Here is a 27,266-nt window from a genome sequence, read left to right on the forward strand (position 1 = left end):
TGCTTTTATATTACACTGCCTGAAACTTCAGTTATTGTTAATGTCATATTTTCATAAAAAAACACCAATTGTCCTATATTTTCCAAATAAAGTTTCCACATGTTTTAGGTCTTTAGGTAATGCGACTTCTATCAATTAAAAAGAAACTCAAATAACATAATATACAGGTAAATACTGCCTGGGACCACTAGATGTCACTGTATGGCAACAGAAAGCTGCCACAGAAAGAAAACCTCCATTATAAGCTCAATATCATCAAAAAGAAAAAGCTACACAGCAGAATTGAATATAAAAATGCATGTTTAATTTATGTAATGGTCATTTTATTAACTGAGAGTACTTTTCATCCACATTTCCACAAATAGCTCAATAAAATAGTTATTTCTTTTCTTTTTCTGCGTCTATGGATGGTGTGTTTTTGCTTTGAGCTGTTTTGAGCTGGACCTCTCGGGGGGGATCTGAAGTTCACTCGTCACACTCTGAAGATCTGATTTGACCTGACAGAGGAAGCCCCGCCCTACCGGGCGTCCCAGCACACAAAACAAAACGCCCTGAATTATTTAGTGTTTGAACAGCGTTTAGTTGAACCCGCTGGTCCACTTTGACTTCTACAGGTTCACATGGAAGCTGTTTAGCTTGACATCCAATCCCTTATTCTGTTGGGTTTGTATCCCCCCCCCACACACACACACACACACACCCCCATTAACCTTGGGGTTGTTTGTTTTCCCCGCTGTGTGTCACTTTTATTGTACAGTCTGTGTCTCCCGGGGTTTTCCTGCCATAACTGCCCATAATCACAGCTCTGTCCTCGCCGCTCTATCAGAAGCACATTCTTCTCTCTGCCTTCCACCTTTCTGTCATTTCTCTCCTCATATCAACACAAATTATAGCTCCAAACCTCCCACCGTCCCTGAAGTGTGAGTGTTTCAGTGTTAGACTGTGTATCCCCCCACTGCGTGTAATGACAGATAATGATCATGAAATGTCAGACCATCAAGCCAGACATTTCTACCCAGCTCTCTGTGTGTGTGTGTGTGCGCATGTGTCTGTGTGTCTGTGTGTCTGTGTGTGTCTCCCCTCTCTCTCCACAATACATCATCTGATTTAATAGTTAATGGTGAAGTAACACAGCTTACTTTTGGGAACATTTCTTCCTTAGATTTCAGCTCCATATTCTCACTGCAGAATGATTAAATGGAGAATGTAGGGGATTTAACGCGGAGCTCCAGTCATGGAGTTTGGAGGATGATCAGCGACGCCTGGCCTCTGCAGTGATCACTCCATACCGAGGAGCTTCACTGCGTGTCCTCGCTGCTTTATGAAAGTTACTGTGCACATATGGTTGGATTACAAATCATTGCTGTTTGCTGGTGTTTGCTGTTCCCAAACAGACGGTTTCAGGAATTGCACCATGCAACAAATACGATTGTTCCTTCGGTGTGTGAGGTCTAGTTGGCTCTGGATTCAGGTGACGCTGATGAGAGACGGTTGGCTCCCACGTTCAACACTGTTAGTCTGGAGAAGTGATTCATTAATTGGGTGATTTCACGAGTGATAACGGCTTTGATTAGAGATTCATAGTTTGACTCTGAACCGACACAGAAGGAGCAAAGTAATGCTTGAAGTTATCATTCAAATACATCAGATGAAAACTCTTTGAATCTTTTCCGAAATGTAAAATCTCAGGACCAAAGGTCCCATTTGGCTAAAATGAGCCTCTAATACGGTTGCTGATTTTTTCCTGTCCTCGGTCAGTGAAAAAGGCTTTTTTTGTCATCAGAAATTGTATTTCAAAACGCTGACAACGACACTTTCTGTCTCTACTTCATGCCCCGCCATGAATGTCCAGTGTTTGATGTGCACACGGTGTGAACTGGATGTGTTGATGTGTGTTGAGCTCTGCCAGAAGGGCCCTGCAGGACAATGACCTTTTCAACCTCAGACCTACTTCCATGATGCTGTGTGCGTACGTGTGTGTTATGACATCAAACGTGTTTCGCTGTGAGATGCGTTTGTTGACTGTTGAGGTATTTTTTTCTCTTGGGATGAAAATCAGATTAACAGAGTTTTTCAATAAATTTTGAGTTTCATGTGTATAAAATGTTTTTTTTTGGGGGGGGTTGAAGTATTTGCGCCAAGGTTTTTTACCACAGTCTTTCATTTTAACCGCATTTCTTTTTAAATTAAAGAAATATTACTTTTCTATGTAAATATTTCTTCACATTGTTTTTGACCATTTTAAAGTGTCCTCCTTTAATAGTTTACTGTAGGTAACAGTTCCAACTTCATTATTTTAAACACTCTGACATTATGGTGATACTATGGTTCAGCTTGTGATGCCAATAATACTGAAGTCAAATTAAATGAGTTTATTTTTTAAGAGAGTGGTGAGTGATATCTGATCAGAACTTTTAATTTTGATTAATTCGATCATTGAAACGATAAAATAGACAAAACAACCTAATTTTATTATCTGTGCTTTTATTGCCGTTTGACTTTCAAAATTCAAACCTTGTCAAAATGACAAACTTAAAGTTTGATATTAAAATGAATTCATGTTGGTGAACTTTTTCAGTATTATCTTTGATTTATCTGCATTATGTGTGTCAGTAATAAATGGAGCCTCGCAAACTATATAAAACATTTAGAGATTTTCAAATATGCACAATCGTTGAATATATTTAAGTACAAATATGTATATATATATATATATATAGATAAACAATTACATGGTTGAAAATATTGATGAGTTTTTTTGAATTGTTTGACTTTTTTGTAGAAAACTGTACTTCTGTTTTAGGTGTGTGTGTGTGTGTGTGCGCGTGTGTGGCTGATATGTGATATGTCATATGTCTTTTTGCCTGTAGATGGCAGTGTGTCTCCATCCAAACACACACAGACCGTTTGACCCCACAGACGCATAGAGATGAGAATGAGGCACATATATGTAATAATAGAAATCTGATCCCCCAGTGGAGACAAAACCCACCCGATGTTTGCATTATTTACCAACATTTCCTGCAGAGCGCATGCTCCACTGGACGTGTGTAACCACGGCTTCTTCAGTAAACCCAACAGATGTGGTGTTTTATTGTCGATATGCAAAGTGTGTATGTATTAATGTTAGAATGTGCATATTTTGTTACAAAATGTAATCCCTTTTTGCACACAAGCAAAGCTTCAACATGTCCAACAGTGTTGTGTGTGTGTGTGTGCGTGTGTGTGTGTGTGTCGGCTGCAGGTGTATTGTTTCCCAGTCAGTCTGGAGTCACCCTGGTGGATTATTGTTCTCTCCGTGTCTCTTAGTCACAGCCCAACTGCTTCAATTCAATCAATTTTATTCAAGTAAAAGGTTCCAACCAGAAAGAGCTTCTCAAATCCACAAATATATACATTAAAAAAGAAATCCTCCTTTACCTCCATATGACTCTGGATTTGGTCGACCTTTACTTAAAACCTTCAACATCACAACCAAGCGCCTCACTCTGAACCTATCTTGGACTTTAATTCAATTCAATTTTATCTGTATAGCGCCAAATGCAACATCGTCATTTCACAGCTTTTCACAAAGAAAAACCCAACAATTCCACTTGAGCAAACATAAGCCAGAGTGGAAATAAGTAACTCCCTTTCAACAGGATCAGACCTCCGCAGAGCCGGGCTGCAAGGTGGCGGCTTTCTGCTGTTCTGGTTGCAGTTTGGAGACAGAAGGAGAGAAAGGAATGGGGCAGATGGACGTATTGTGGGGAGGGATTCAAACACTGGTTTGGGTTCGGGGTAAGGATTCAAACACTTCAGCTCTCAAAAGCTATATTGACCTCAACATGATGTAGCGTCAATGATTCCAGGTAACAAGGTTCATCTGATGACTCATCCATCCATTCATCCACCCTCTGCGTTGCTTCATTCAGCTGGAGTTGCTTCTATAATTTCATCGGGTGAAGGGTTGAGCAAATGAGGTTTACTCATACAGCGTTGGCAGTCCCAACCTGCTTTTTTGATGGGGGTGAGGGGGCTGTGCTCCTCTTAAGTCCACAATCATCTCCACTGTCTTCAGAGCGTTGAGCTCCAGGCAGTTCAACCTGCATCAGGACACCAGACGCTCGGCCTCCCACCTGTAATCAGACTGATGAGAGTGGTCTCGTCTGCGAACTTCGGGAGCTTGACAGACTGGTGGGTGGAGGTGCAGCTGTTGGTGTACAGGGAGAAGAGCTGAGTGGAGACACGGACCCGAGGGGATCCAGTACTGCTGCTGCTTCCTGTCAGACAGGAGACATGTTATTCAGATTGTGCTCATCATTATGTGTTTCATGCTGGTTTTACACAGCGTTGTGTTTTTTCGGGACGTGGAGAAGGTTTTTGCTTTGCGATGTATGAATATTCCGAACAGAAATTCATTTGGCCCATGGACCTTGAGCTTGACACATGCAATCTGATACCTATTGGTGCTCACACTCTTTTTTTTTTTTTTCTCTCCCTCTCTCCTGCAGGGAAACCTACCAAAATACTCCCACAATGCTCTGGTGGTCCAAGCGATGAAGACCAACCTGACGGACCCCGACATGCACGTGCTATTCTTTGACGTGGAGGCAGTGATCATCCAGCTGCTGACCGAGGAGGCGCAGAGGCCCAACCCCACTCTGGTGTCTCCAGAGACGCTGCAGAAGAGCCAGGCCGGCACCGACAAGGGCGGCTCCTTCCTCGCCAACAAGATCTTCAAACAGGTCTGTGAACTCCAGGCATCCGATTGAACCCATGCAGACAGTTTGGAGACGCTCCATTCCCTCTTTGGTGAAACCAGGTGAAGGAGACCATGAAGGAGACCATTAAGGAGCACCTGCTGGACGAGGATGAGGAGGAGGAGGAGGAGATGAGAAGGCGCGAGGAGAAGTCCAAGTCTCTGAGCCTGCTGGAGTACAACCTGACTATGGACACGGCCAAGCTCTTCATGTCCTGCCTGCACGCCTGGGGCCTCAATGAGCAGCTGGACGGCATCTGTCTGGAGCGGCTGGGCATGCTCCGACCGCACTGTCCCATCTCCTTCGGTCTGATCTCCCGAGGAGGACACATGTCCCTCATGCTGCCCACTTTCAAGGTGACAGGTCACATCCATACTTGTAATTCAGAAACAGACTTTACTGGAGTGTTCGGGCTGCATGAAGACACCACAGCTGGTGTTGAAAGGGTTCTACTAATAAAGACGGTCTCATTCAGAAAACGGGCATAATGATTGACGGGTTAACGCAAACAGGCGAAACTGCTGTGACTCAGTACTGCCACCTATACCACCGACCAGAACTACACCTTTAAACCATGATGGAAAGATTGATCTGTCCTTAACCAGACTGAAGCTGTTAAGAAACCCCTGTTAAGTCAGAGACTGAGCTAAAATAATCTGTAATCCAAGTGATAATAAGTTATATTAAGATGTTTGATAGTGAATCTTTTATAAGTTATATAGTAATATGTTTCCACCGAGTAAAGTAGTGAAGTTGTATATGACAACAGGCCCATGTTTCATAAAATAAAGTGATACAAGTACAATATTTTACTCTTTAACACTATAGGGTGATATAATAAAAAGGTATTCTGCTTTATGGCATCATTGATTGTGCTGATTTATTCCCACAAAGCTATAACATCACAGTAAAACAAATCTTAACATCTTTTAATACAAAATAATTGTATATAACATTTAATTTCATGTGGAAATGTTTGAAAATATAACTTAATCTGATACAATCGATGTAAAACTGAACTATAAAATGTGATATGCGAATGTCTCATGCAATACCTATCAAAGATATATTAAATGCCTTAATGTGTGGTTTAAAACAATTCCTAAAATAATCTGATAATATATATATCACCACTATAAATTGTGATAATTTTAGACTAAGCCTCAATATTTCACTTAAATCTATTATCATCAATAAACTCATTAAGTTTTGTGATTGAGAATTTCATGATTTTGATACTAAATGTATATGAAAAACCTTGACGTGTCACCATTTAACCTGTTGAATAATCAGTCTAAAGAGTAAACCTTTTATATCAAAAAATATATAAAGTTTGGCATATGACCATATTACAGCATAATAACCAAACTTATTTGTTGGGAAGTTTCTCAGTGTAACAACATAATATCATGTAAATGATGACTTTATGGTAAAACAGTTTAAATTTCACTACTTGGCAATAATGTATAAAATAAAACTATTTCACATAATATTTTCACATTTCTGTTCTATTTTATTGTGGAATGGTTCCTATTAGAATCTAGAGAAACTCCAGTGAGAACCAATGTGATGATGATGCATCTTTAGGTCAGATAAACCTCCCACCGGAGGAGTTCATGCCTCACACCGTCTCCTCTGTTTTCCCAGGAGTCTTTGCTGCGTCAGCTGTCGCTGCTGACGGGCAGGAAGCTCACGCTGCCCGACATCGTTGGGAAGGGGACGTACGGCGTGTCGAGGGCCGTCACCACTCAGCACCTGCTGTCCGTCATCTCGCTGGCCAACACGCTGATGGGGATGACCAACGCCACCTTCGTAGGGGAGCACATGAAGAAAGCTCCGGCCAGGTAACGCACAGGAGAGTTCCACGAATATCATGGGAAATCGTTTTGACACCAGGGGCTGAAACCAAACAGGCCAATGCGCAGAGGGAATAAGTCAGCATGACTTCTCTATGTTGCCTTCAGAAATGCAACTGTTTTACTGTGGAGAACTCGGTGCGTAAAAATAGAATTGACTGTTTTGAACTGCCAAAAGGTTTTGGTTGTCTCTTTCTATCAGAAAATTCTATTTCTTTTGTTGACGTCACATTAGAACTGGGAGGTTTCCTAAGCTGCTCGCTTCCCAAATGGCAAGATCCCGACTCTACATTGTTCAGACGCGTTTCTCGCTTTTGAATTTCAAAACCACAACATCCAGGCTTGTCAGAAGAACTGAAATGATGCTCGATCTTCACCTTCTTCATGTCCCACGTCAGAACCATGTGCCGGGTTTACACAAAGACCTGGTAAATGAAAACTCCCACAGAACCTGGACAAATCGCAGAATATAATCGACATATCTGGTTTCTGCAGGATTCGCTGGTGATCCGTCATCAGCGATTCCAGCTGAAAAATAACAAGCTGGAGCAGAAACTGAATTCAAAAGCACAGCAACAGAGACTCTATACGCACACACACACACACACACACACACACACACACACACACACACACACACACACACACACACACACACACACACACACACACACACACACACACACACACACACACACACACACACACACACACACACACACACACACACACACACACACACACAGATATACCAGCAGCACAGCCACTGTCCTGCATCGGGGTGTGAGGCTGATTGTTTAGTCTGTCTGAGTTCTCATTGTGCTGTGAAAGATTTAACGTGGAGGTCGAGGGGTCCAGCTGCTGTAACATCAACACAACATTTCATCGTTTGGTCAACTCCGCTTCAAAGGTATTCCTGCGGGGAGGGTCAGAGTCAGACATAATAAAGCAGGCAGAGACTCAGAGGAAGATACCTATCTGACTTTTCTTCTTCTTCTTCTGCCGTGTTTCCGTCGTCTCGGCCTCCTGCTGAATCAAATAGATAGAATGTTTTTAGGGTGATTTCACTCCTGCTTTGAAGAGGGGAAGACAGTGAAGGGTGAGCTGCTCATGAACCTCATGGATAGAGGCTAACCCGCCAAGTGTTTAACACAAGTATTGAGTTTCTTCAGATCTCATGAACCAAGATGACGCACAGTATCTGTGGTTCGGCAAGTTCTGTGTGTTATTGGAGAATTGATCTTCTACGTCAGCGAGTGTCTCAGTGGAGTTCCGGCTGCTCGCTACATGCTCGGAGCAGCCATGGAAACCTCGGCCTCACTTGCGTCCACAGCCTGAACCGAGAACCAGTGAAGTGTGATGGAAAGCCCAGAGGTGTGGTCTGCACACATCTGGAGACTTTAACTCAGCATTCATCCAGACGATGGGAGAACTCAGCAACCAGAACAAGTGTGGATGGAGGTCTCATTGACTTTGAGAGTTTCCCCAGAATGAAACCGCGCAGAGCAGGCCAGAGGACCCGCCTGACTATCCCACCTTACCATCAACTTCAACGGCATCCAAACCCGGTCGCCAAACTCAAGACTGGAAGTATAGAGGAGAAGAAGTATATGGATGTTCAGGCCCAGAAACTTTAGTTCAATCTGCATCCAGAGCCAATGTGACAGACTGAAGCTGCGGCTGAAGGTCAAGAGCCGTTTCTTCCAGGATCAGAGTCCTTTGCTCTGCCTGCATCGGCTGCTTCTTAATAAAACCATAAAGGGCGTTAAAAATGTGCATTTACCGAATAACAAAGTGGATTGTTGGTGACCGAGTACCAATGATGTCAGTGTGTCAGGAGTGTTTATTTTGTGCTTTACCGTTGAGTAAGCATTTATTTTTCTGGTCTGGCTGATGATCCGGCCACTGATCCGGCTTCAGGACCGGTTGCCAGATCATCTTCTGGACCGGCAGCTGGATCGGCTGTCAGACTGGACCGGCTCTGAAGCCTTCGTAGAGTTTTGTTTAGAAAAACATTCTAATAAAATGTATGAATGAATAACAAAAGAGAAATTCAAGAATGAACAGAAACCCTATACTGTGCTTTGTAAACATATTGTACCATTTCTTTTCAAGAACAGTTGATTGTGAGCTCATATTTGTTTTAGAAAAGCTTAAAGCTCAGTAGTGGTTGTAGTTATTTGTAAAATGTAGAGTTTTACTGAGCAGAGCAGAGCTGGCTGAGACCCTATTGGAATGTAAGGAATTATGATACAGCCAATCTCGGTCGACAGTGGATCAGAAATGTCATTTTTTTTGTACTTTCATGTAATATTGTTTGCTCACATTTCCATCGCACTCTGACGCACACAAAAGCTCGGCATGCACCACATTCCAATGTGCGTGGGTGTGATAGGACCGGCTCAACGCTGTTCGCAGCTTTAATTCTTCTTTTGGTTTTGTCTTAGTGTCTGAAAAACTATATTTAAAGTGCAATAAATGTTCAAAAAAACCTTTACGACAGCATTTGTTGAAATGTTGTCTTACAAAATATACAAAATTGTATACTTAAATTATATAAATTTGCCTATTTTTAATCTTAAAAATTTCAAAAGATTTCCTAAATTGCAAAAATGCTTCTAAACCTTCAAATGGAGAAACATTTATTTGCAGAAATTCTGAAAATGTTTGTCGGGAGTTGGAACAAATTCATCATCCTCCGTCCAGATCCATAACCAGTGAACAACCTGCAAACTTTTCAAAACTCATTCATTACTTTTCCCCGTGTGAAGAACTTCTCCACTGCCGGATCACATCGGCTAATTGTGCTGCTTCAGACCAGCAACTGAAGACTCCTGTCCAAAATTCAAGGCAGGATGCTTTCCGGGGCGTCCTCCATGTCGGTTCTGTACAGCTGCACTTGTCAATTTTTGAAGGTGTTTTGGTTTTTGTCTTTTTCATATCCGCCATCCTACATTTATGACGCTGGAACAGATTCCTCTCGCTGTGCCAGAGTTTGAAGAAGAAGCACTCCCACGCTCTTAGTGTTTTAGTATTTCATCATAACAACCACAACAATGGTTCTTCAGCCCGATTCAGCCGAGGAGGGCTGCTCGAGTCCTGAAACCCCCCTCCCCCTAACCCTAACCCCACTTCAAATCATGGACAGTAAACTTTTAGGTGGGCTGAACCGCTAAAATGACAAAACACATCTTCAAGCATTTCCTCCATTTTTATTCCCCCAAGTACAAGTTTACAGGATCTAACGTTCAAACCAGAAAAGTGACTGCCCCTCACCCCCAAAAAACATCTTTTCTATTTTCTTTTTAAATTTAATTCCTAATAAAAATGCAGCTTATTGTTCAGCCGTGTCCTCCTTTGACTATACAAATAGATCTGAACTCTTCTAAAACAGCATTTCTCTTCAGTTTAAAGTTGGTGACACTTGTTAAGACACTTGATTTCTGCATCCTTCAGCATGTATGTTTTTACAAGGCAATAAATGAGCTTTAGTGTCTGCTAATATCAGTTATATTACGTGCTACTATTACAGCTGCCACCAAGAAATAAAGTGGAAACAGGAGTCACTTCCTTTTTAAAACAATCATGTTTTCTTTGTCTTTTATACACTTGGATAATATGTATTGAAGATGGATTTATTTTCTTGATGAATCTTTCAGAAACCAAAACTCCCTTTTCCGAGTCTGACCAGGAGGAGATAATTCTTTGTTTAGGAGCAGTTTTGTCTTCTGACTCCATCAGTCCTGCTCCTCCACCAGCCTTTTCTCAGAGCAGCGCGTCTGAAGCATCAGGTGATGATGTCACGTATCAGACATGCACAGTCAGGACAATTTGACCCCAACGAGGGAGACCACTGTGCAATCAGGATCGTGATAAAGCACCTCTTTACTTCCTATTGGATCAGAGTATTTAATGTATTTAGATCAAGCTTTTTTATTGTGATTTATAATCTCACAGGACATTTATCTTGTAATTCAATGTGGCAATCTTTTTTTTTTTATTTATTTATTTTTTGTCAACTGAGGACCTTTCCTGGAAGTTTTGGTTGCCTGGCAACTCCAATGGGCCAGACGATTGATTGTTGTATTGGAAGTGTTTGTGTGTCACTGACAGTCAGACGCCTCCAGTCTGCTCAGAAGGAACTGTGTCCTCCAGCCGAAATCCAATAGGCTGGAGCCTGCGCACGCACAAGCGCACGCACAAGCACACACGCACGCACACGTGCACACACATGCACACACAGAGATTTAAAAAAAAAAAACTAAAATAAAAACCTTGTTCTCGTTGTGTTTTTTGGCAGTATCTTCTATGTTACTTTCCGTGTGTGTGTGTGTATGTGTGTGTGCGCGTCTCCTTGCTTCTTTAATATTTCATGCCTCTTCTTTGTGATCGTCCTCCAGGCCTCCCAGACCAGGAGGAACCCCGGAGACCCCTCGCAGGACGGCCGCCGCCCCCCCACAGCCCTCCAACCCGGCGCTACAGGCCCAGATCAAACAAGGTAACTACAAAAGGAGGGAGCGCTCGCTTCCAACGCCCCTGGGACTGTGCGTGAGGGGAGGAAAGGGGGTCGGGGAGGAAAGGGGTTCGGGGAGGTGGGGTTAGATAATACAGCCCACCGGCAATAAAACCCACAGAGGGTTAAATAAAAGAAAGCAGGAATATCAGAGGAGGAAGCCGCTGCTGCTTCCCAGGTCAGCAGGTCTTTAAAAGGCTCTTGTTTCTGACATGAGGGCGGAGATGTTGAACCTCCCGTCGGTCTGCCTGGCTGTAATTTTGCATCAATGTTTTGAGTTTGGGAAAACTAAAATCCCTTTTCAATTTCTCCTGTTTTGTTGGGGTTTTAAGAGGGTCAGACGCACATCAAAGGGATTTTCAAACCGAGCGGTCCATTTTCTTTGACCCTTAACGAGGCAGGTCTAAGGCAGGTATGGAGATTTAAAGACGGCAATCAAGCAATGGAAAGTGTTTGTTCATATTCCCGAAGGTCAATTAGAAATGTCAGCAACAAACAAATATTTTCACAAAAAGTGCCTGTTACTTTCATCCCTCCTTCAGAATCTGATGACCGTTTTCATGGTATTACGTATTGCACCATTATTACATAACGCGACGCTGCAGTCCTCCCTTCAATCCCAAGGTGGCAGTAATGAGCCTGAAAGCTGCCGTCATAATTACAGAAGAAGAAGTTAAAGCAGTTACAGAAACAGACGAAGAAGAAAAGTGATGGTGAACATGGAGTTCGAGTTGCTGGCCTCATTTGAATCACACGTTTGAGAACACCTTGGCTTCCCAGTCAACATAACGGTGGACAGAGTCCCTCTGCTGGCCACGCTTCACGGCGGCATGCTGCTGGACAGAAAGGCACGTATCCGCCACTGGCGCCAGGACAAAACAACTTCTCCCCGCTGCTTTTAAGTCGCCTCTTGACATGAACACAGACGGGACCAAGGCGCCACAGAAGCACGTGGCGTATACATATCCCCAGAGGTGGAAAGTAACGAAGTACATTTACTCGCGTTACTGTAATTGAGTATTTTTTTTGCTCGTGTACTTGGACTTTTTTTAGGTTGTTTTGACACTCGGTACATTTACTTGAGTATGTTTTAATTAAAGTAGTGCACTGCGCGACAATTTCAAATGAACCCATTACTGAGTACAAACTTATTCACTAGGTTAATGGATTAAAAGAATCGTGCTCTGTATACACAGATGTGACGAGCAATATGGAACTACCGCTACAACTATCTAACTAGACTAACTAAACCACAAAACACAATCACTGACAACACTACAAAACTAATATAACCCACAATGATGGCATTTAAAGTCCCAACAACCCAAACTCCCATGGTGCATTGCAGCACAACAGTTCAGTCCTTGCAGTCAGCTCTGCCTTCGCTCCACTATTATTTGACATGTCGACACAGTTTCATATTAAAGAACGCCTTAGTTGAGTCTGGAGGACATGGTGATGGTACCTGACACGGAGGTTCTTCTTTGGCTCTTTCAGGGAAAGTCACAGCTTGTGACCGTCAAACATTCTGAGTTCTAGATTTACAGTTTCACTGCCTTTGCGGTTTAATTAGTAAAATTGTTCCTTTTATTAGGAGCAGCTACTTCCAGATTTTATCTTTTATTTTCTTGCTCGTCAGGGGAGACCGCGCTCCCGCTGTCAAACAAGAAACTAAGTGACTTTTCCTCGGAGTACATTTCATATGAGCTACTTTTTACTTTCCCTTGAGTAAATGTTTAGACTGGTACTTATACTTGAGTAAATATTTATCAAAGTACTTTTTCGTTGAATATTTTAGTGCTCTTTCCCCCTCTGCATATCCCCTATAGGAAATTGTTTTATGTTTTATTCTGTTTATTTTGTACTTTTTGTCACAGAGGATGATTGTTTTAGTTTTGCAGTGTGTTCAAAGTAAATGGGGAAAAAAGCTTGTTTTCTACACGGCATGATATGATGTTGCTTTATTTCCATTGTAAGGAACCGAGTCCCCCACACCGAGGTACGTACTGAACAGTGACAGTTGACCAACCTGAGACCAGTTGCTGATGGGTCACTTTTCCTCAGCTCCACATTGTCGAAACACAATCAAAATAACCACGTTTGCTCATCCAGTTTGTTGAGAAATGTGGGCTAAACATTTCAGTTCTTGACAATTAAATTTCCTGGAAACTCTTTGACGAGCCAGGGTGAGAAAGCTTGGATTCGTGAGGTAAACTAGACCCCCGGTGTGTGTAAGATTCCCAATCTCCTATTGAGCTTCATCAGTCTGGAATCAACACAAAATCTGTTCCCAGCTTATTTTGGGTAACAAGGATGTCCAGCTATTGTTGTTGTTTGGAAGAGAGAGCAGGATAAAAATGACGAGCCGCTGACTCGCTGAGCCGACTTATGTTTCAGCAGTCGCACAAATATTTAAATGCTGACATCACTAATCGGCTCAAAACGCATCTCTAAAATATCCAATGCTCAGGTACATATTGATGCTTTTTCAAATGATACGATATCGATTTTCCAGCGCCCAGTATCGATACCCCCTCTGGCAGTTCGCGGCTGTGAGTCTGCCCTGGCTGTGTGCTCGATGTCTTCGCTGAGCTGGTTCGCCTTTTCAAACAGGAAGTGAGCGGGAGTAGTCCAATTGAATGATGAGGGAAATATTATGTCTGGGTTGGTATAGTTTGTATTTTTATTTTTTTAAAAGAGAGGAGTAATGAAATGGACAAAACGTAACCCATTTGCAAACGACATGTGACGACTGGGAGCTCACGCTGCAGACTTTGCGGAGGAGAGCTACATCGAGAACATTTAGAAAGCTGCGTTGGAGGAGTCGGACATTCCAGTCAAAGAGCCAGATATTGTCGCAGACATTGCCTCCAGCATGAGCAGCGCAGGTTGCTGGTATGTTGCCGATGTGTTACATCTTAATTTGGTGTGGAGGTGCGAGCTGAAGCTCCCTGCAGTCGTGTGATTGTTGGTATGAATGAGGCCTTACAGCTCGCTGCGCACCGCGACAGAGACGAGCTGCAAACGGTCTATTCTGCAAAACGTTCTTCACTTGTGGGGGGTCCGTTTACACGACCCCGGTGTGCGGAGCCACTGTATCCATTTGAGTTCTTACACCGGCTCTCAAGGTAGAAAGATTCTTTCACGGTCGTGATTCCCTCCTGCAGAGACGACCGGAGGCTACGAGCGCTCTCGCCGCGCATGCACATCCCGCTCCTGTTACTTTTGCACATGTGCGCGTGAACAAACATGGCGGACCCCGTAGTTGTGTGACTCACAGTCCGTTTTCTAGTTTTATTGCCCATTTCAGTAGTTTTATAGTTGAGACTCTCCCCTGATCGCATCCGATCCGTCATCAGTCCATACGGATGTCGGGTTCCCTCCATTGTCTTCATGTTTCCTCACCCTCCCTCGCCCTTGCATGTTAACTACATCGTTGTCGGGTGTGTTAAACTGCTGCAGTCAGTGTAAACGCGACACTTTTTTACGGATTAGGCGTTGTCACGTGACATGTTGTTGCGTAAACGGGGCCTAATGTTACCCAATGTAACGGAGTTTCCTTCAGCAGAAAGCAGCAATGTCTTTTTGTCTTTGTGGGGAGAACCAGGCCCGTAAAAAAAAAACTTCAACTTCAGTACAAATAATTTATCAGACTAAATGCTCTTTTTTATGTTAAATGTCAATGTATGAACACACCAGTAACATTTTTGTTTGCAGTGTTTGAAAAAACTATGCAATTTCTTTTCAATAAATTTGAATCTCAGAATCAGTCGAACTCTTTTACCAATATAATGAGATGTACTGACGATGATTAGATTAATTTAGAGATTTTATATAGGACCATTAATTCTTATGTGTCAAATTATATTGTATCGTGTCATGAGTTCCCTGACGATACCCTTCTCAAATCTGCATTTCGAGCTTTACTGAACATGAAAGAAATGTTAGAGTTGGAATCTCTCCTGGTCAAGGTGAAAATCTAAATGTTGTGGTTCTTCCATTGAGGCCAGAAACCTGCTCCAGTTCTCAGTAGGGGATGTTTCAAAAAGGCCGTCACCATCTGCCTGCTCCCCAACACACACACACACACACACACACACACACACACACACACACACACACACACACACACACACACACACACACACACACGCACACACACGTGCGCCCTAAGTGGCACCCTCGGGTGTTGGTTGGAGGCGGGGTTTCAGAGCTATTGTCACGCCTTAATGGAGGCCAAGCGTGACAAGCTCGTGGACTTATTCACACCGCACGCCTATTCACCAGCATTCAGCGGGAACGCTCGGCCGTGACCTCTGCTCAGCTTGCTTCCCGTGTTGTGTGTGTGTGTGTTGGGGGGGGGCTTTGTGAAGCAGAGTGCTGTTAACCCTGCACACACTTTCTTTTCACATGGAAATAAATGAGGCCTCCTCCTTTTAATAGACTGCGGCGCTGCAGAGGGACGAACAGTGAGGCCCGGGAGGCTGCACATCATTTCACAGTTATGTTCGCCATCGTGCCGAAAAATGTTCAGATATCCCCTCATGTCTTTGTGACATTTGTCCAGCTGATCATAAAGAGCCGGTTCCTCCAACCTGAAGCTAATCAAAGTACTTTGTCCAGTATTTCTATTGGGAGGGTGCTAAACCAAACAGAGCTGATCTTTTCTGTGCTTCAAAGTGTTTAAACAGTAGATTTTTTTTATTCTTTGAATTTCACAAATGATCTTGTTTGTAAAAAAAAAAAAAAAAAGAAATGTGCTTATGGAGGATGAATGCCTGCAAATGTCTGTGGATGTGCTCCACTGGGTTACCAGCTTTAGTGAAAGGTTTAGTGGATTTTTTTAATTGTCTCATTAGATGTCGTCTTACTTTTGTTTCTCAGCTCTTCTCGGTCTAGGTAAAAGATCCAGGCCTAAACTGGGCCTGTTTAGTGAACTACAGGGGCCACAATTTTGATTGGCTGTATATCGACACTTCTGGTTTTGACCAATGTTAAGAAATTAGGGTCCTTTTTTTTTTCTTTTTTTTTTTTTTTCAATAAGACCAAAAAAACCCTGAATTTATGCTGGATAACTTCTATTGGATCAATAATGCAACAAAACCTCTGCAATTCCTCTGCAGTGTTTGTATGAAGGCTACAGGGTGCATTAGAGCTAATGTTACTTCACATTACTGACTTTAACTCACATGATTGGGAACCTTTTTGTATAACTTTACTAATACTCAATTACAGGTCGCGTCATGTTATTTACGCTGCTGCCTTGGAATAAATAAGGGAAACGTGAAACTCCATTTTTGTGATTCAAACAAGGAACGTGTGTGATGATGACTCAAGATGATTGACTTGTCTTTTCAAGTCATTTCTTGGCTGCATTCTCAAACGCCCACCTATTTTGAAGGTGAATTTACCGAGCAGTAGTGAAAATGTTCTATAGGACATTGTGACAACTAAACCTTTTTATTATCAGCTGCTGGGTCCCAACTCATCCTGTCCCGAGTAAATAATGTTACCACTATCACAGAGGGAATTCATATCTCCATTCTGCTGCCGGTATTTGATGAACTCAAAAGAAATACTCTTTACAAACATGTGGAAACCGATAACATAACTTCAGCTCCTTCTAACATTTTATTATAATATAATATAAACATGTCAGTTTGATCTTAGAGTCTTTAATTTGATCAATACAGCATCCTCAAAGTGGACATCAATAGTAGAGTGTCATCTGCATATATAGATATTTTATTTTATAATGGTAATAGTTAAACTAAAGTATCAGCCAACTTACTAAAATACATGGAATATGTCAAATTCTGACTTTCAACAGTTTCTTTCTGGTTTCTCTCTCATCACTTATTCTCTCACTCGTTCTTCCTATCTCTATTTTCATCTTCACATTTCGCTCACTGCTTGGCCTCAGCCTAGTGCCTGGAAAAAAACCCCAACTTTTACCAGTCCTCCCCACTCCACGATATCTCCTCACTGGCTTCCACTCACGATTCTTGTATTTATGGAGATTCTTTTTCCTTCATGCCTTTTCTTCCGTCCTCACTACCAGCTGGTGTCGTGTTGCTGTAAGTGTTTTCTCTGTTGTCTCTGTGTTACATGTTTTCTCTGTGTGACTGACTTTTTCTTTAAATGTTGACCTGCTTTCTTTAATACTCAACAGATTGTGTTTGGTCATTCAAGGTTTGTAATGTGTGCGGTCGGTAGAGGAAGCTGTGTTTTTTCCAGGTTATATGTTTTATTGTTGTTCCAATTTTCCTGTGTTATGTCGCCCAAATAAATAGTTTCACACCGAAGAGAGATGTTTCCACCAAATACATTATTTAAATGGTCATGAACCTGCTCCCAATCATTTCTGATGACCTGGCCATCCCAGAATACATGAAAGTGCTTACCTTCACTATTCCCACAAAGTCTCCAACAACCATCACTGGAACCTTGTTTGTACGTTTTTTCTGAGACGGTGTGCCAAAAAATCTTATCATATTTTTCTAACAGAACTCTCGCCATGCCGTTTGAACTTTTACTTTTTTTTATACGTTTTGTTATGCCATTCTCTTTTTTTTAAATTTGAGTGATACACCACTTTTACTGGTTTTTGTCCTTTATTTGTTCTTGGGATTCTTTTATATTTGGGTATGCACTCTCTTGCATGGTGTTCTTTTTTTACTCTGAGATGTTCCTTTTATGTGTAACTGTGGTCAAAGTAGCTTAAAAATAATGCCTGTAAACAGCATCCGATAACATTGAGCTCGTTATTGGCAGTGTGAAGGTGAGTGATAACTGTAACGGTGCGTTCATACTGGGAGATTACAAATGAAGGAATTCCCATATCCCAGTGGAAAACATTCACACGTCAACAGTAATGACCTAATCAGCCAATCAAAAAAATTTCTCTTTTCCCTTCCCCAAGTAGGAACTTTCCATCCAGTGCAGTTTAAATCTGTACGGGCTCTGAGACAAATGATGATAAATGCTCGCATAAATAGACAGTTGTTTATTTTCTCAGTGACTTTTCGTGAAAATATTTGTAGTCTCTACAGCTCAGTGTCTAATTAATTAATATGAATATCGGTTGGCGCGACAGCTCTTACATACACCGACTAAAACTCTCAAAACAAATATTACTACGGTGTCTACAGTAAGCATAGGGCGGTGCGTAGTCTCGACACAGTCCCTTCACCTCGGAAGTTCTGCATCGTTGCATGTCCTGCAAAAGACGTTCATAACCCTCCTGTCTCAAAGATAGGCAGTGACGGTGAATTTTAACTTGGGGTGAAGCCAGCAGACTGTAGTGCTGAGCCACAGGCTGGCTTCCTGCACGATGTCGTCCATATTATAGGAGGTGTGCAATGCATCCCGGACGACACCGAAACCAGAATTTATTGCTCTGCCCTGTGGCGCTGTGTGCTCTTCACTCCAGAGCAGCTTCTCCAATCAACTGCACATTTACTACACCATCATCTGGATCACATGTGGAGTTTCTTAACGTGCTCCACGATGTCCTTGAGGACCAATCACAGCCCTCGTGGTTCCATGATGTTGTAGAGGACAAATCACAGCCCTGGTCTGCCTTCTGTGTTGCCTCTACGTAGCCCGACACACACCTAAAAATGTGTAATTGTGTGTCGGGCTCTTGAGAGGCTCTGCAGATTAGATTTGCGGCAACGCAAAGCCTTTGAATATGGAGCCTAACTAGGCTCAAGATTCATGGCTTCCACAGGAGTTTGCTCATTTAATCGAATTCTTCCGAAGAGGCCATTGATGTATTATTTGTCTATTTATTTATTTATTTCAAAATTAACCTCCAGATCAAGTCCAAACAGTGACCTATGACTTTTAGATATTTTCCAAACATAGCTGTTGTGTTTATTTGAACTTTTCTACACTACGCTGAATGCAAACTTTGTTCTTTCTTAACTAGTTTCGTTTATTTTGACTTTTTCTTTTGCTCCATCTTTTTGTCTTTGAGTGTTTTCTATTTGTTGTTGGTTGTAACCACCTATTGTTCTTTTCTGCTGCCTGACTGCTTGTCTCCTCTCTTCGTCTGGTATTTGATACTCCGATATCTCTCTAACCTTTTCCTTCTTCACTATTTTTTTTCTCTTTCTTTACAAGCTGCTATAGCTGGCCCTGCAGCCACAGCTGGGGCTCCGGGGGCCCCTGTGGGCCCTCCTCATGGGGCCCCTGGCTCCCCTAGTCCCGGTCCTGCATCTCATAACTTCCCCTCAGTCAACGAAGGTACAGCCTGAACTGATGGGTACAACTTAGCAAAAGTCCTTTTTTCTCCCCCGAGTTCCGTACTTCTTTGGAGATCTTCTGCCTTCTCGATCTTCACAGCCTCCTTCCTTTCAGTTTTGTTTTTGTTTTTAGTCTGTCCCATCTCAGTATCTTACAAGTCATCTATCTACCTTCTCCATCTCTACTGTCTTTACTCCCATCTCTACCTCTTCCATCCGTCTCTAGTCGTTCAATCTGGCTCCTTCGTTTGTCTTCCCTTCCATCAGTCTGAAGCCAATGTTAGGATTCTGTCTCCGGTCTCTTGCACTGTTTTTGTCCTAGTTTGTTGTCCACAGCACTGTTTGTCTGTCTGTAGCTTCTCTCAGTACACTTTCAATCTAGTCTGTTAAAAATCATCTTTTCTTTTGATTTATTCAATACTGCAAAATACATGGCAAGGAAATAGTAGATAAAATTTTTAAATCTGTTTGACCCGGCTAGATGAAATTCAGTTGCCTCATCAGCAAAAACTTTAAAAAAAAAAGAGCAAATTTTTCTATTGGATTGAAAATCTGGATTTTTTTTTTCTCCCTCTGCTTTGTAATTTGCAGTTTTAATTGAAATTGTGCAAAATCTTTAAGTTTTTACATAAAATCGACCTGTTTTGACATCTAAAACTTTGCAAGGTAAAGAACGGCATCGTCTGCAAATAGGCTGAGTTCACTCCCGTTGGAGGAGCTAATGCTATTGAGACTGTATTGACAGCAGCCTTTGACCCTTTGTGTCTTTGTGTTACCGAGTATTGTGTCGTCCTGCCCTGGGTCTGTCTGTCTACCTCTGTTTAAATGTCCACTTGTCCAGACATTTCTGTGTTTGAATGCTCGCTATTTCCACACGTGTCACGGGGGAATTAAAAAAAAAACCTTTTTGTTAACAATTGACAATTTTGAAAAAGAAATTGCTCAGGGATGACTAAAATGTTCTTTTGTCTTGTCTGCAGCTTATCCATCTGAGACTCTCTTCATTAATGGGATGAAGTGTGTTTAATCCTGCAGTTAGAATGAAGCTTCAATACAAATATACAAATAACCAGTGGCGGCTGGCAAATAGAGGATGCTCTCAAATGACTTGGAAAACTTCCTTTTTTTTTTTTTTTTTCTTTTGAGTGAAATAAAGTGCCTTCCAAGCTGATAATTCTTAGTTTTCCATTTTCAGAGGAAGCCTATCTGATGAGGAATGCTTTTACACTGGGAAAACAGCAAGCATGCAAACAGAGACGGTTCCTTCCAGAACATGTGGGAATATTCTCCAACTGAGCTGTATGTTGGGGGAAATTGCAACTCAATATGTTTCTTCTCAAACACTGCCCTGCAGAAAACGATGACCTCTCTGGTACCCAGCAATGGTACACAATTACTGCAGCACAAATACAAAAGCCTCAACACAAATGCGTAGAAGACATCAGCGACACAAACCCAAAAGCAGAAAAAATGAATGCAAAAGTCACAAAACTAATACAAAAGTAGCTTGCACAAATACCAAAGAGATACATAGCAGACTGCGTGAATACACAAGCTACAGTACAAATGCTAACATGTACCTCACAAATCCAAACAGCAAAATGAATGTACAGACAAAAAACTAACACAGCAGCTGCAACGCAAAAGCACAGCGCATGAACACAAATAAACCACAAAGTGGATGCAAAAGCAGACGGCACAGATACAAAAATGCATCAAACAAATGCTCGTACCGTGATGGAGAGCTTTTAGTGGACTTTGAATCCCGAGGGACTCATTCTGTTGATGAATCCATATTGTTTAGTTTAGCAAAGAACTCCCAAGCAATCATTTGTTTTTCTGTAAAACTGAGACCGTCTATTATAAAACCTTCTGCTTTGTGTTGCGTTGTCCCCTTCTGAGGCACCATACCGTCGGTATAAGCCAAGATGAGCCTCGTTGTTTCAAGCCAAATTCAAGCAAACTTCATGAGTCTCGTCGTGTTTTTGACGTCCAAAGTTTCTGCAAGACAGTGGTGCCGATGTTCCCCAGAGAGGTTGACTGATAACAGTGGAACACATGTACGTGGGGAGTGTTTTCACCACAGTCCATATCAGTCCACCTCTCCACAGAACGTTCCTGTAACAAACCTAACGTGAAGAGATCTCTTTGTACATTTCACTGCCCCAGGTAAGTCCACATGGCGGCCCCTCCAAAGCAAAGAAATTTGGATAAATTTCTTTCCTGCCCAGAAGCCATTCAATGTCCATTGCGCACGTGCATCTGGCGTCCATACATCCTCTCTGGAAGCCATATATTAACCTAATATATGTGAATAAGACGTTTAGTTCATGTTGGAATTGGTGCATAAGCGTTTTGGTCCATTTTTGTCCCAGACGTGTAAAAAGCTGGTGTGTATTCTTTCTGTGTTTGGTGTGTTTCAATCCAAGACATTACAGCTAACTGGTAGCAGTTCTCAAGCATTACGGAGACATTTTGAATGTTACATGACGTGGTGAGGTTTGTGTCTTTCATTGGTTTTCTTCTGAATTGAAGGAAATGGACAACGTTTTGGTGTAAGACTTTCCCATACAACAGTTGTGTTTCTCTGTGGTTTCCCTGTTAACGTGCCATCAAACTCTGTTCAAGAAAATAATCATTTGCTTCAGCCAGGAGCACAAATGATGACGTGTTGACATAATATCTCCATCCTGTTTAACTGTGTTGTGTTTTTCTATGGGTACTGTTGGATATAAATCCAGTGTGTTGGAGTCAGGCGGTGAGAAAGTCGCTGCTGTCATATAAAAGTATGTTTTAAGCCTAAAATCACAGCTTTCTAATCAAAATTCTGACGATTGCCCCAAGAGTGACCTCTATAGAGAAGCCTCAGATATGAAGAGAACAGGAGTACAGGAACGAAACGGCTCGTTTTCAGACATGGCCGATTACAGATTGTGCAAAACTGAGATCTGAGTATTTGGAATCTTTGACAGTTATTTTCTTGAACATTGGATCTTGAAGTAAAACTTCTTCCTGCGACGCCACGAAACTGTTTTTGTATGACAGCAGTGCCATTTGTGTCCCAGCAATGAGCAGTTGACCCACCGGTCCTCTCTGTAGTGTTTCCTGATAGTTTGTCTTTGTGTGTGTGTGTGCGTGCAGGATGGAGCCAGCTGGCAGCCATGCACTGCGTGATGCTCCCGGACCTCCTCGGCCTGGACAAGTTCAGACCTCCTCTGCTGGAGATGTTGGCCCGGAGGTGGCAGGACCGCTGTCTGGAGGTCTGTACCCATAATGCAACAAGCAACAGGAGAACTCTCACTGACATTTCTGCGACTTAACAGAGGAAAACTTTGTTAAAAAGTAAAAATGTCTAGGTTATTAAGGCTCTGTTTAACTTGACGGGTGCGCTCAAGATGAAATATGTGGCAACTGGACGAAAATGTGTTTGACACCCCAGATTTAAGTTAAATTAAATACCAAGAACACAAATGAAAACCAAACATATCTCTTACATATATCATAGGTTTCTTTGAAACCTGGTATGGTTCGATCTCTGGCCCAGTACAGGTCCACGGACCGATGCTTGGGCACCTCTGCTTCCGCTTTATCGATCTGTCCGACTTAGTTTTGACCAAGGGCTATTTGGAAGAAAGGCCTTTTAGTACTGCAACACTTTTGTTCAACATTGTACATAAACTTTTAGTAGATCATTTGTCTGCACGACTGAGTTAATCTTCATGAATATCTGTGGTGTTATATCTTCCTAGATCTTGAGGAAGCGTCAGAGGATTTTGAAATGGAAAACAAATGACGTCTGCCTAAACAGAAATTAGAAATGTACTTGCCGTCATACATATCTGCGCTGGATACTAAGAAATTAGTCTATCCATTCAGGGAAAGAAAGTAATCATGGAATTCTCCAATTCAAATCCTCCAGTGTTTCCTCACACTGATATCACTCCACAGCCGTCATCTGACAGGTTTGCTGGTGTTTCAGGTGCGAGAAGCAGCACAGGCTCTTCTGCTGGCAGAGCTGAGACGTATCGGCCAGTCGGGACGTAAAGACACCATTGACCTGTGGGCACCTTACCTGCCTCAGTACGTGGACACGGTCAGCTCCCGTAAGTACGCCGCAATGCGTTCTATCTGAAGGAGGAACAACAAGGTTTCTTCTTAATATGGTTTCCTCTTCATCCATGCTAAATTTACATGCTCACAATAGAACACAAGAATTATAGTTAAAGCTCTGAGTGGTACTCAGAAGACCCATCAGGTGGCGAGCAATGTCTTTTCCATTGATGACAATCAGGACCATTCTTTGTATGCTGCAGAAATTGGTCATCAAATTAAAAGAACATAACACTTAAATGACGATTTAATGGTACTATCAAGAAAGTCCATGTGTAAGGACCCTACAAACAATTTTTAACATGGGGTGGGCAACCAGACAGAGATAGAGAGAACTTTTTTTATTTTTTTTATTTTTGATCGGTTATATCCCAGTTAATGGATCAAAGAGCCGTACGCTGACAGGCACAGAGTTGGCCACCCATCTCTAACTTTCCTAGACTGACAGAAGGGGCTTTTCCAACAAAATGAACCAGGTGCTAGTTCGGGGTCGGGGCTGGATTTAGCACCAGTTCTTTGTCTTTCCACCGCCAAAGTCCGGGCCTATCAGGGTCTAAACAGGTGCTTCACTGGCCCCACATCGTTGCTGGGCCAGAGAGGGGCCAGAGCGGGGCCTGACACGTCATCAGCTGGGGGCGGAGTTATCGCTACCTACGAGGATGAAAAGACGCTGTACCGGCATTTTGAAATCTACAGCGAACATGGCCAAAGCAAGAAAGACGTATGTATGTATGACGTTTTGGAGCGACCCAATGACGTGGCTCTCACTCTGCTCCCTTGACAATGGATAAATAACCGGTTCTTCGGAGGTGTGCATTTAAGAGCTGGCACCCTGAACTAGCACCTGGTTCTTTTTGGTGGAAAAGCCCCTTCTGTGATCCAATCTAAAACATCAGAATGACTTTTGTTTTAACTGTTACCTGTGGTTCACCTATGGGCTCCTCCTCCTCCTCACCTGCTCGATGGCAGCTCCTTCATCATCTGGATTAGTTGACTGGCTGTGAATCTCCTGCTGCTCCGAACTGTCCTGTCCATCATATCAACTCCACCTGGGTTAGCCTCGTCTCACTGGGAGAGGGGGAAGTCTTGAAATAATTTACAGCGAGAACTGGAAGATCTCACCGTCCACTGAAGTGTACATCTTTTCAGCCTGTGACTGCAGAAAACTGGCAAAACTCCAACGATAGTGGCGGCTGTCTACAGCCCACCCAAACCAAAGAAGGACGTCATCTGTGAATTCTCTACCGTTCTCACTCACATCTGTTCACTTTACCCCAAATTCATCCTGCTGGGAGATTTGAACATTCACGTGAGCACCAGGCTCCCACTCACTAAGGATTTCACATCATGTTTGGACGGTTTTGGATTATACAATACATAACTCACTGATGACATTTTTTACTCAAAAAATAGGCCGAACCCACCGACAACTGACCCCTCCTACAGTTCTCCTCCCTCTGTTTTTCTCCCTCCTCTCACCCAACCACCTACAATTTTCCACCTTCCCTCTGTTACTGACATATCAGATCTCATTCACAAATGGAAATCATATACCTGCCAGCTTGACCCACTACCAACAGCTCAACTTAAGACATGCATCTGCTCCTTCTCATCTCGGATAACTATCGTCTTTACCTCCCTCACCTCCGGTTTTGATCCTCCCATCTCTCAAGTCTGCCGCTACAGCCCCATTTCTAAAGAAACCTGGCTCAGACCCACCTTCGATAACCTCTTTTCTAATCGACCATCGCTCTCAAAGATTCTGGAAAAATATGTAGCATCTCAAATTCACTCTCACCACTCCAACGCCAACCCGTCTGAACAGCTTCCGTCTGGAAACAGAACCCATTAAAGTCACCAATGACGTCCTGGTTGCAGCTGACTCTGGACTACCGTGTAACTTCCTCAAACTCATCAGTGATAAAACAGGTTCTTCTGAGCCACTCCAAGTCCGCCCTCACCAAAACTCACAGTTTCTCCATCTCCATCGACGGCGCCTCCCTCTCAGGTTCAGAGTCCGGGTGTCGTCCTCGACATCATTTCAAGCTCACATCAATAACTTCACTCGGCCAGCATGCTTCCACCTTCTTAATATCAACTGCCTTCGCTCCTCCCTCTCACCCAGCAGCACCGCCACACCGGTCCACGTCCTGCTCACCTCCCGCCTGTATTACTGCAACTCTTTACTGTTTGGTCCCCCTCTCAGATCCATCCATAAACTCCAACTGGTTCAAAAGGCTGCTGCCTGAATCATCACCCGAACTCCTTCCTTCAACCACATAACCCCAGTTCTCCATGGAATCCACTGGCTCCCAATTCAGCAGTGCATTCAGTTCAAAACTGAACTTCTGACATTCAAGGCCCTCCATAACCTTGCTCCTCCAGACCTCACTGACCTCCTCTACAACCTCACTGACCTTCTCTATAACCTCACTGACCTCCTCTATAATCTCACTGACCTCCTCTATAACCTGACTGACCTCCTCTATAACCTGACTGACCTCCTCTACAACCTCACTGACCTCCTCTAAAACCTAACTGACCTCCTCTATAACCTCACTGACCTCCTCTATAACCTCACTGACCTCCTCTATAACCTCTCTCACCTCACTGACCTCCTCTATAACCTGACTGACCTCCTCGCTCACCTCACTGACCTCCTCTATAACCTGACTGACCTCCTCTATAACCTCACTGACCTCCTCTATAACCTCACTGACCTCCTCTATAACCTGACTGACCTCCTCTCTCACCTCACTGACCTCCTCTATAACCTCACTGACCTCCTCTATAACCTCACTGACCTTCTCTATAACTTCATTGACCTCCTCTATTACCTCACTGACCTCCTCTATAACCCGACTGACCTCCTCTATAACCTCACCGACCTCCTCTATAACCTGACTGAGCTCCTCTATAACCTCACTGACTTCCTCTATAACCTCACTGACCTCCTCACTGACCTCCTTTATAACCTGACTGACCTCCTCTATAACCTCACTGACCTCCTCTATAGCCTCACTGACCTCCTCACTGACCTCCTTTATAACCTGACTGACCTCCTCTATAACCTCACTGACCTCCTCACTGACCTCCTCTATAACCTGACTGACCTCCTTTATAACCTCACTGACCTCCTCTATAACCTCACTGACCTCCTCACTGACCTCCTTTATAACCTGACTGACCTGCTCTATAACCTCACTGACCTCCTCTATAACCTGACTGACCTCCTCTATAACCTCACTGACCTCCTTTATAACCTCACTAACTTCACTGACCGGCTCCCATCTTCAAAACACATCTTTAAACAAGCATATTCATTGAAACGCATACATATAATTGTTTTTGTTGTTGTTGTTGTTGACGTGGAGATCTTAATTTGAACAACAATCCAAAACTAATGAAGGAACAAATTGCTGCAAACTTGAGGTGGACTTTTAAATATGAAGAATAATTAGCTTCGATGGATCACGTGTCCGCTACCCACAGCAATTCACACCCAAATAGGCTTCTTGTGGAGCCTGTTTGTGTCACATTTTTTTCTTAGTTTATTTAGTGCAGATGTGTGCTCATGATGTGTTCTTTATTACAAATATGACAGTTTTATGGTTTCAACATGAGTTCTTACAGACGTGGAGATTTGGGCTGGTTTTTATGGAGCTGGGTGGGGTTTATGTTGTGTTTAGGCTGGGAATAGTGAGTCAGACCTGGCAACCCTGGAGAAGAAGCCTGCATCCTGCCCTAATGTTTACAGTGTGGAGGCTTGCAACATTGCATCGATGGTGCAAAAGCC

The 27,266-nt window shown here is 42.9% G+C and overlaps 1 protein-coding gene across 3 annotated transcripts in view; it reads left to right on the forward strand.

The window, feature by feature from the left end:
* The window catches only part of wdr7 (WD repeat domain 7), a 124,370-nt gene that overhangs the window by 25,644 nt on the left and 71,460 nt on the right, over nt 1-27,266 (forward strand). For 2 of the 3 annotated variants that reach the window (XM_080477222.1, XM_080477223.1), the window contains exons 16-21: nt 4,494-4,727; nt 4,805-5,098; nt 6,390-6,586; nt 10,999-11,096; nt 22,502-22,620; nt 23,340-23,463. In XM_080477222.1, the coding sequence (XP_080333348.1) occupies nt 4,494-4,727; nt 4,805-5,098; nt 6,390-6,586; nt 10,999-11,096; nt 22,502-22,620; nt 23,340-23,463 (1,066 nt within the window). Of the gene's footprint in view, nt 1-4,493; nt 4,728-4,804; nt 5,099-6,389; nt 6,587-10,998; nt 11,097-19,238; nt 19,362-22,501; nt 22,621-23,339; nt 23,464-27,266 lie in introns of all 3 variants that reach the window. The other variant, XM_080477221.1, reaches the window with a different exon arrangement.

This window comes from Lipophrys pholis (assembly GCF_963383615.2).
Source record: "Lipophrys pholis genome assembly, chromosome: 12".
NCBI classification, from domain to species: Eukaryota; Metazoa; Chordata; class Actinopteri; order Blenniiformes; family Blenniidae; genus Lipophrys; species Lipophrys pholis.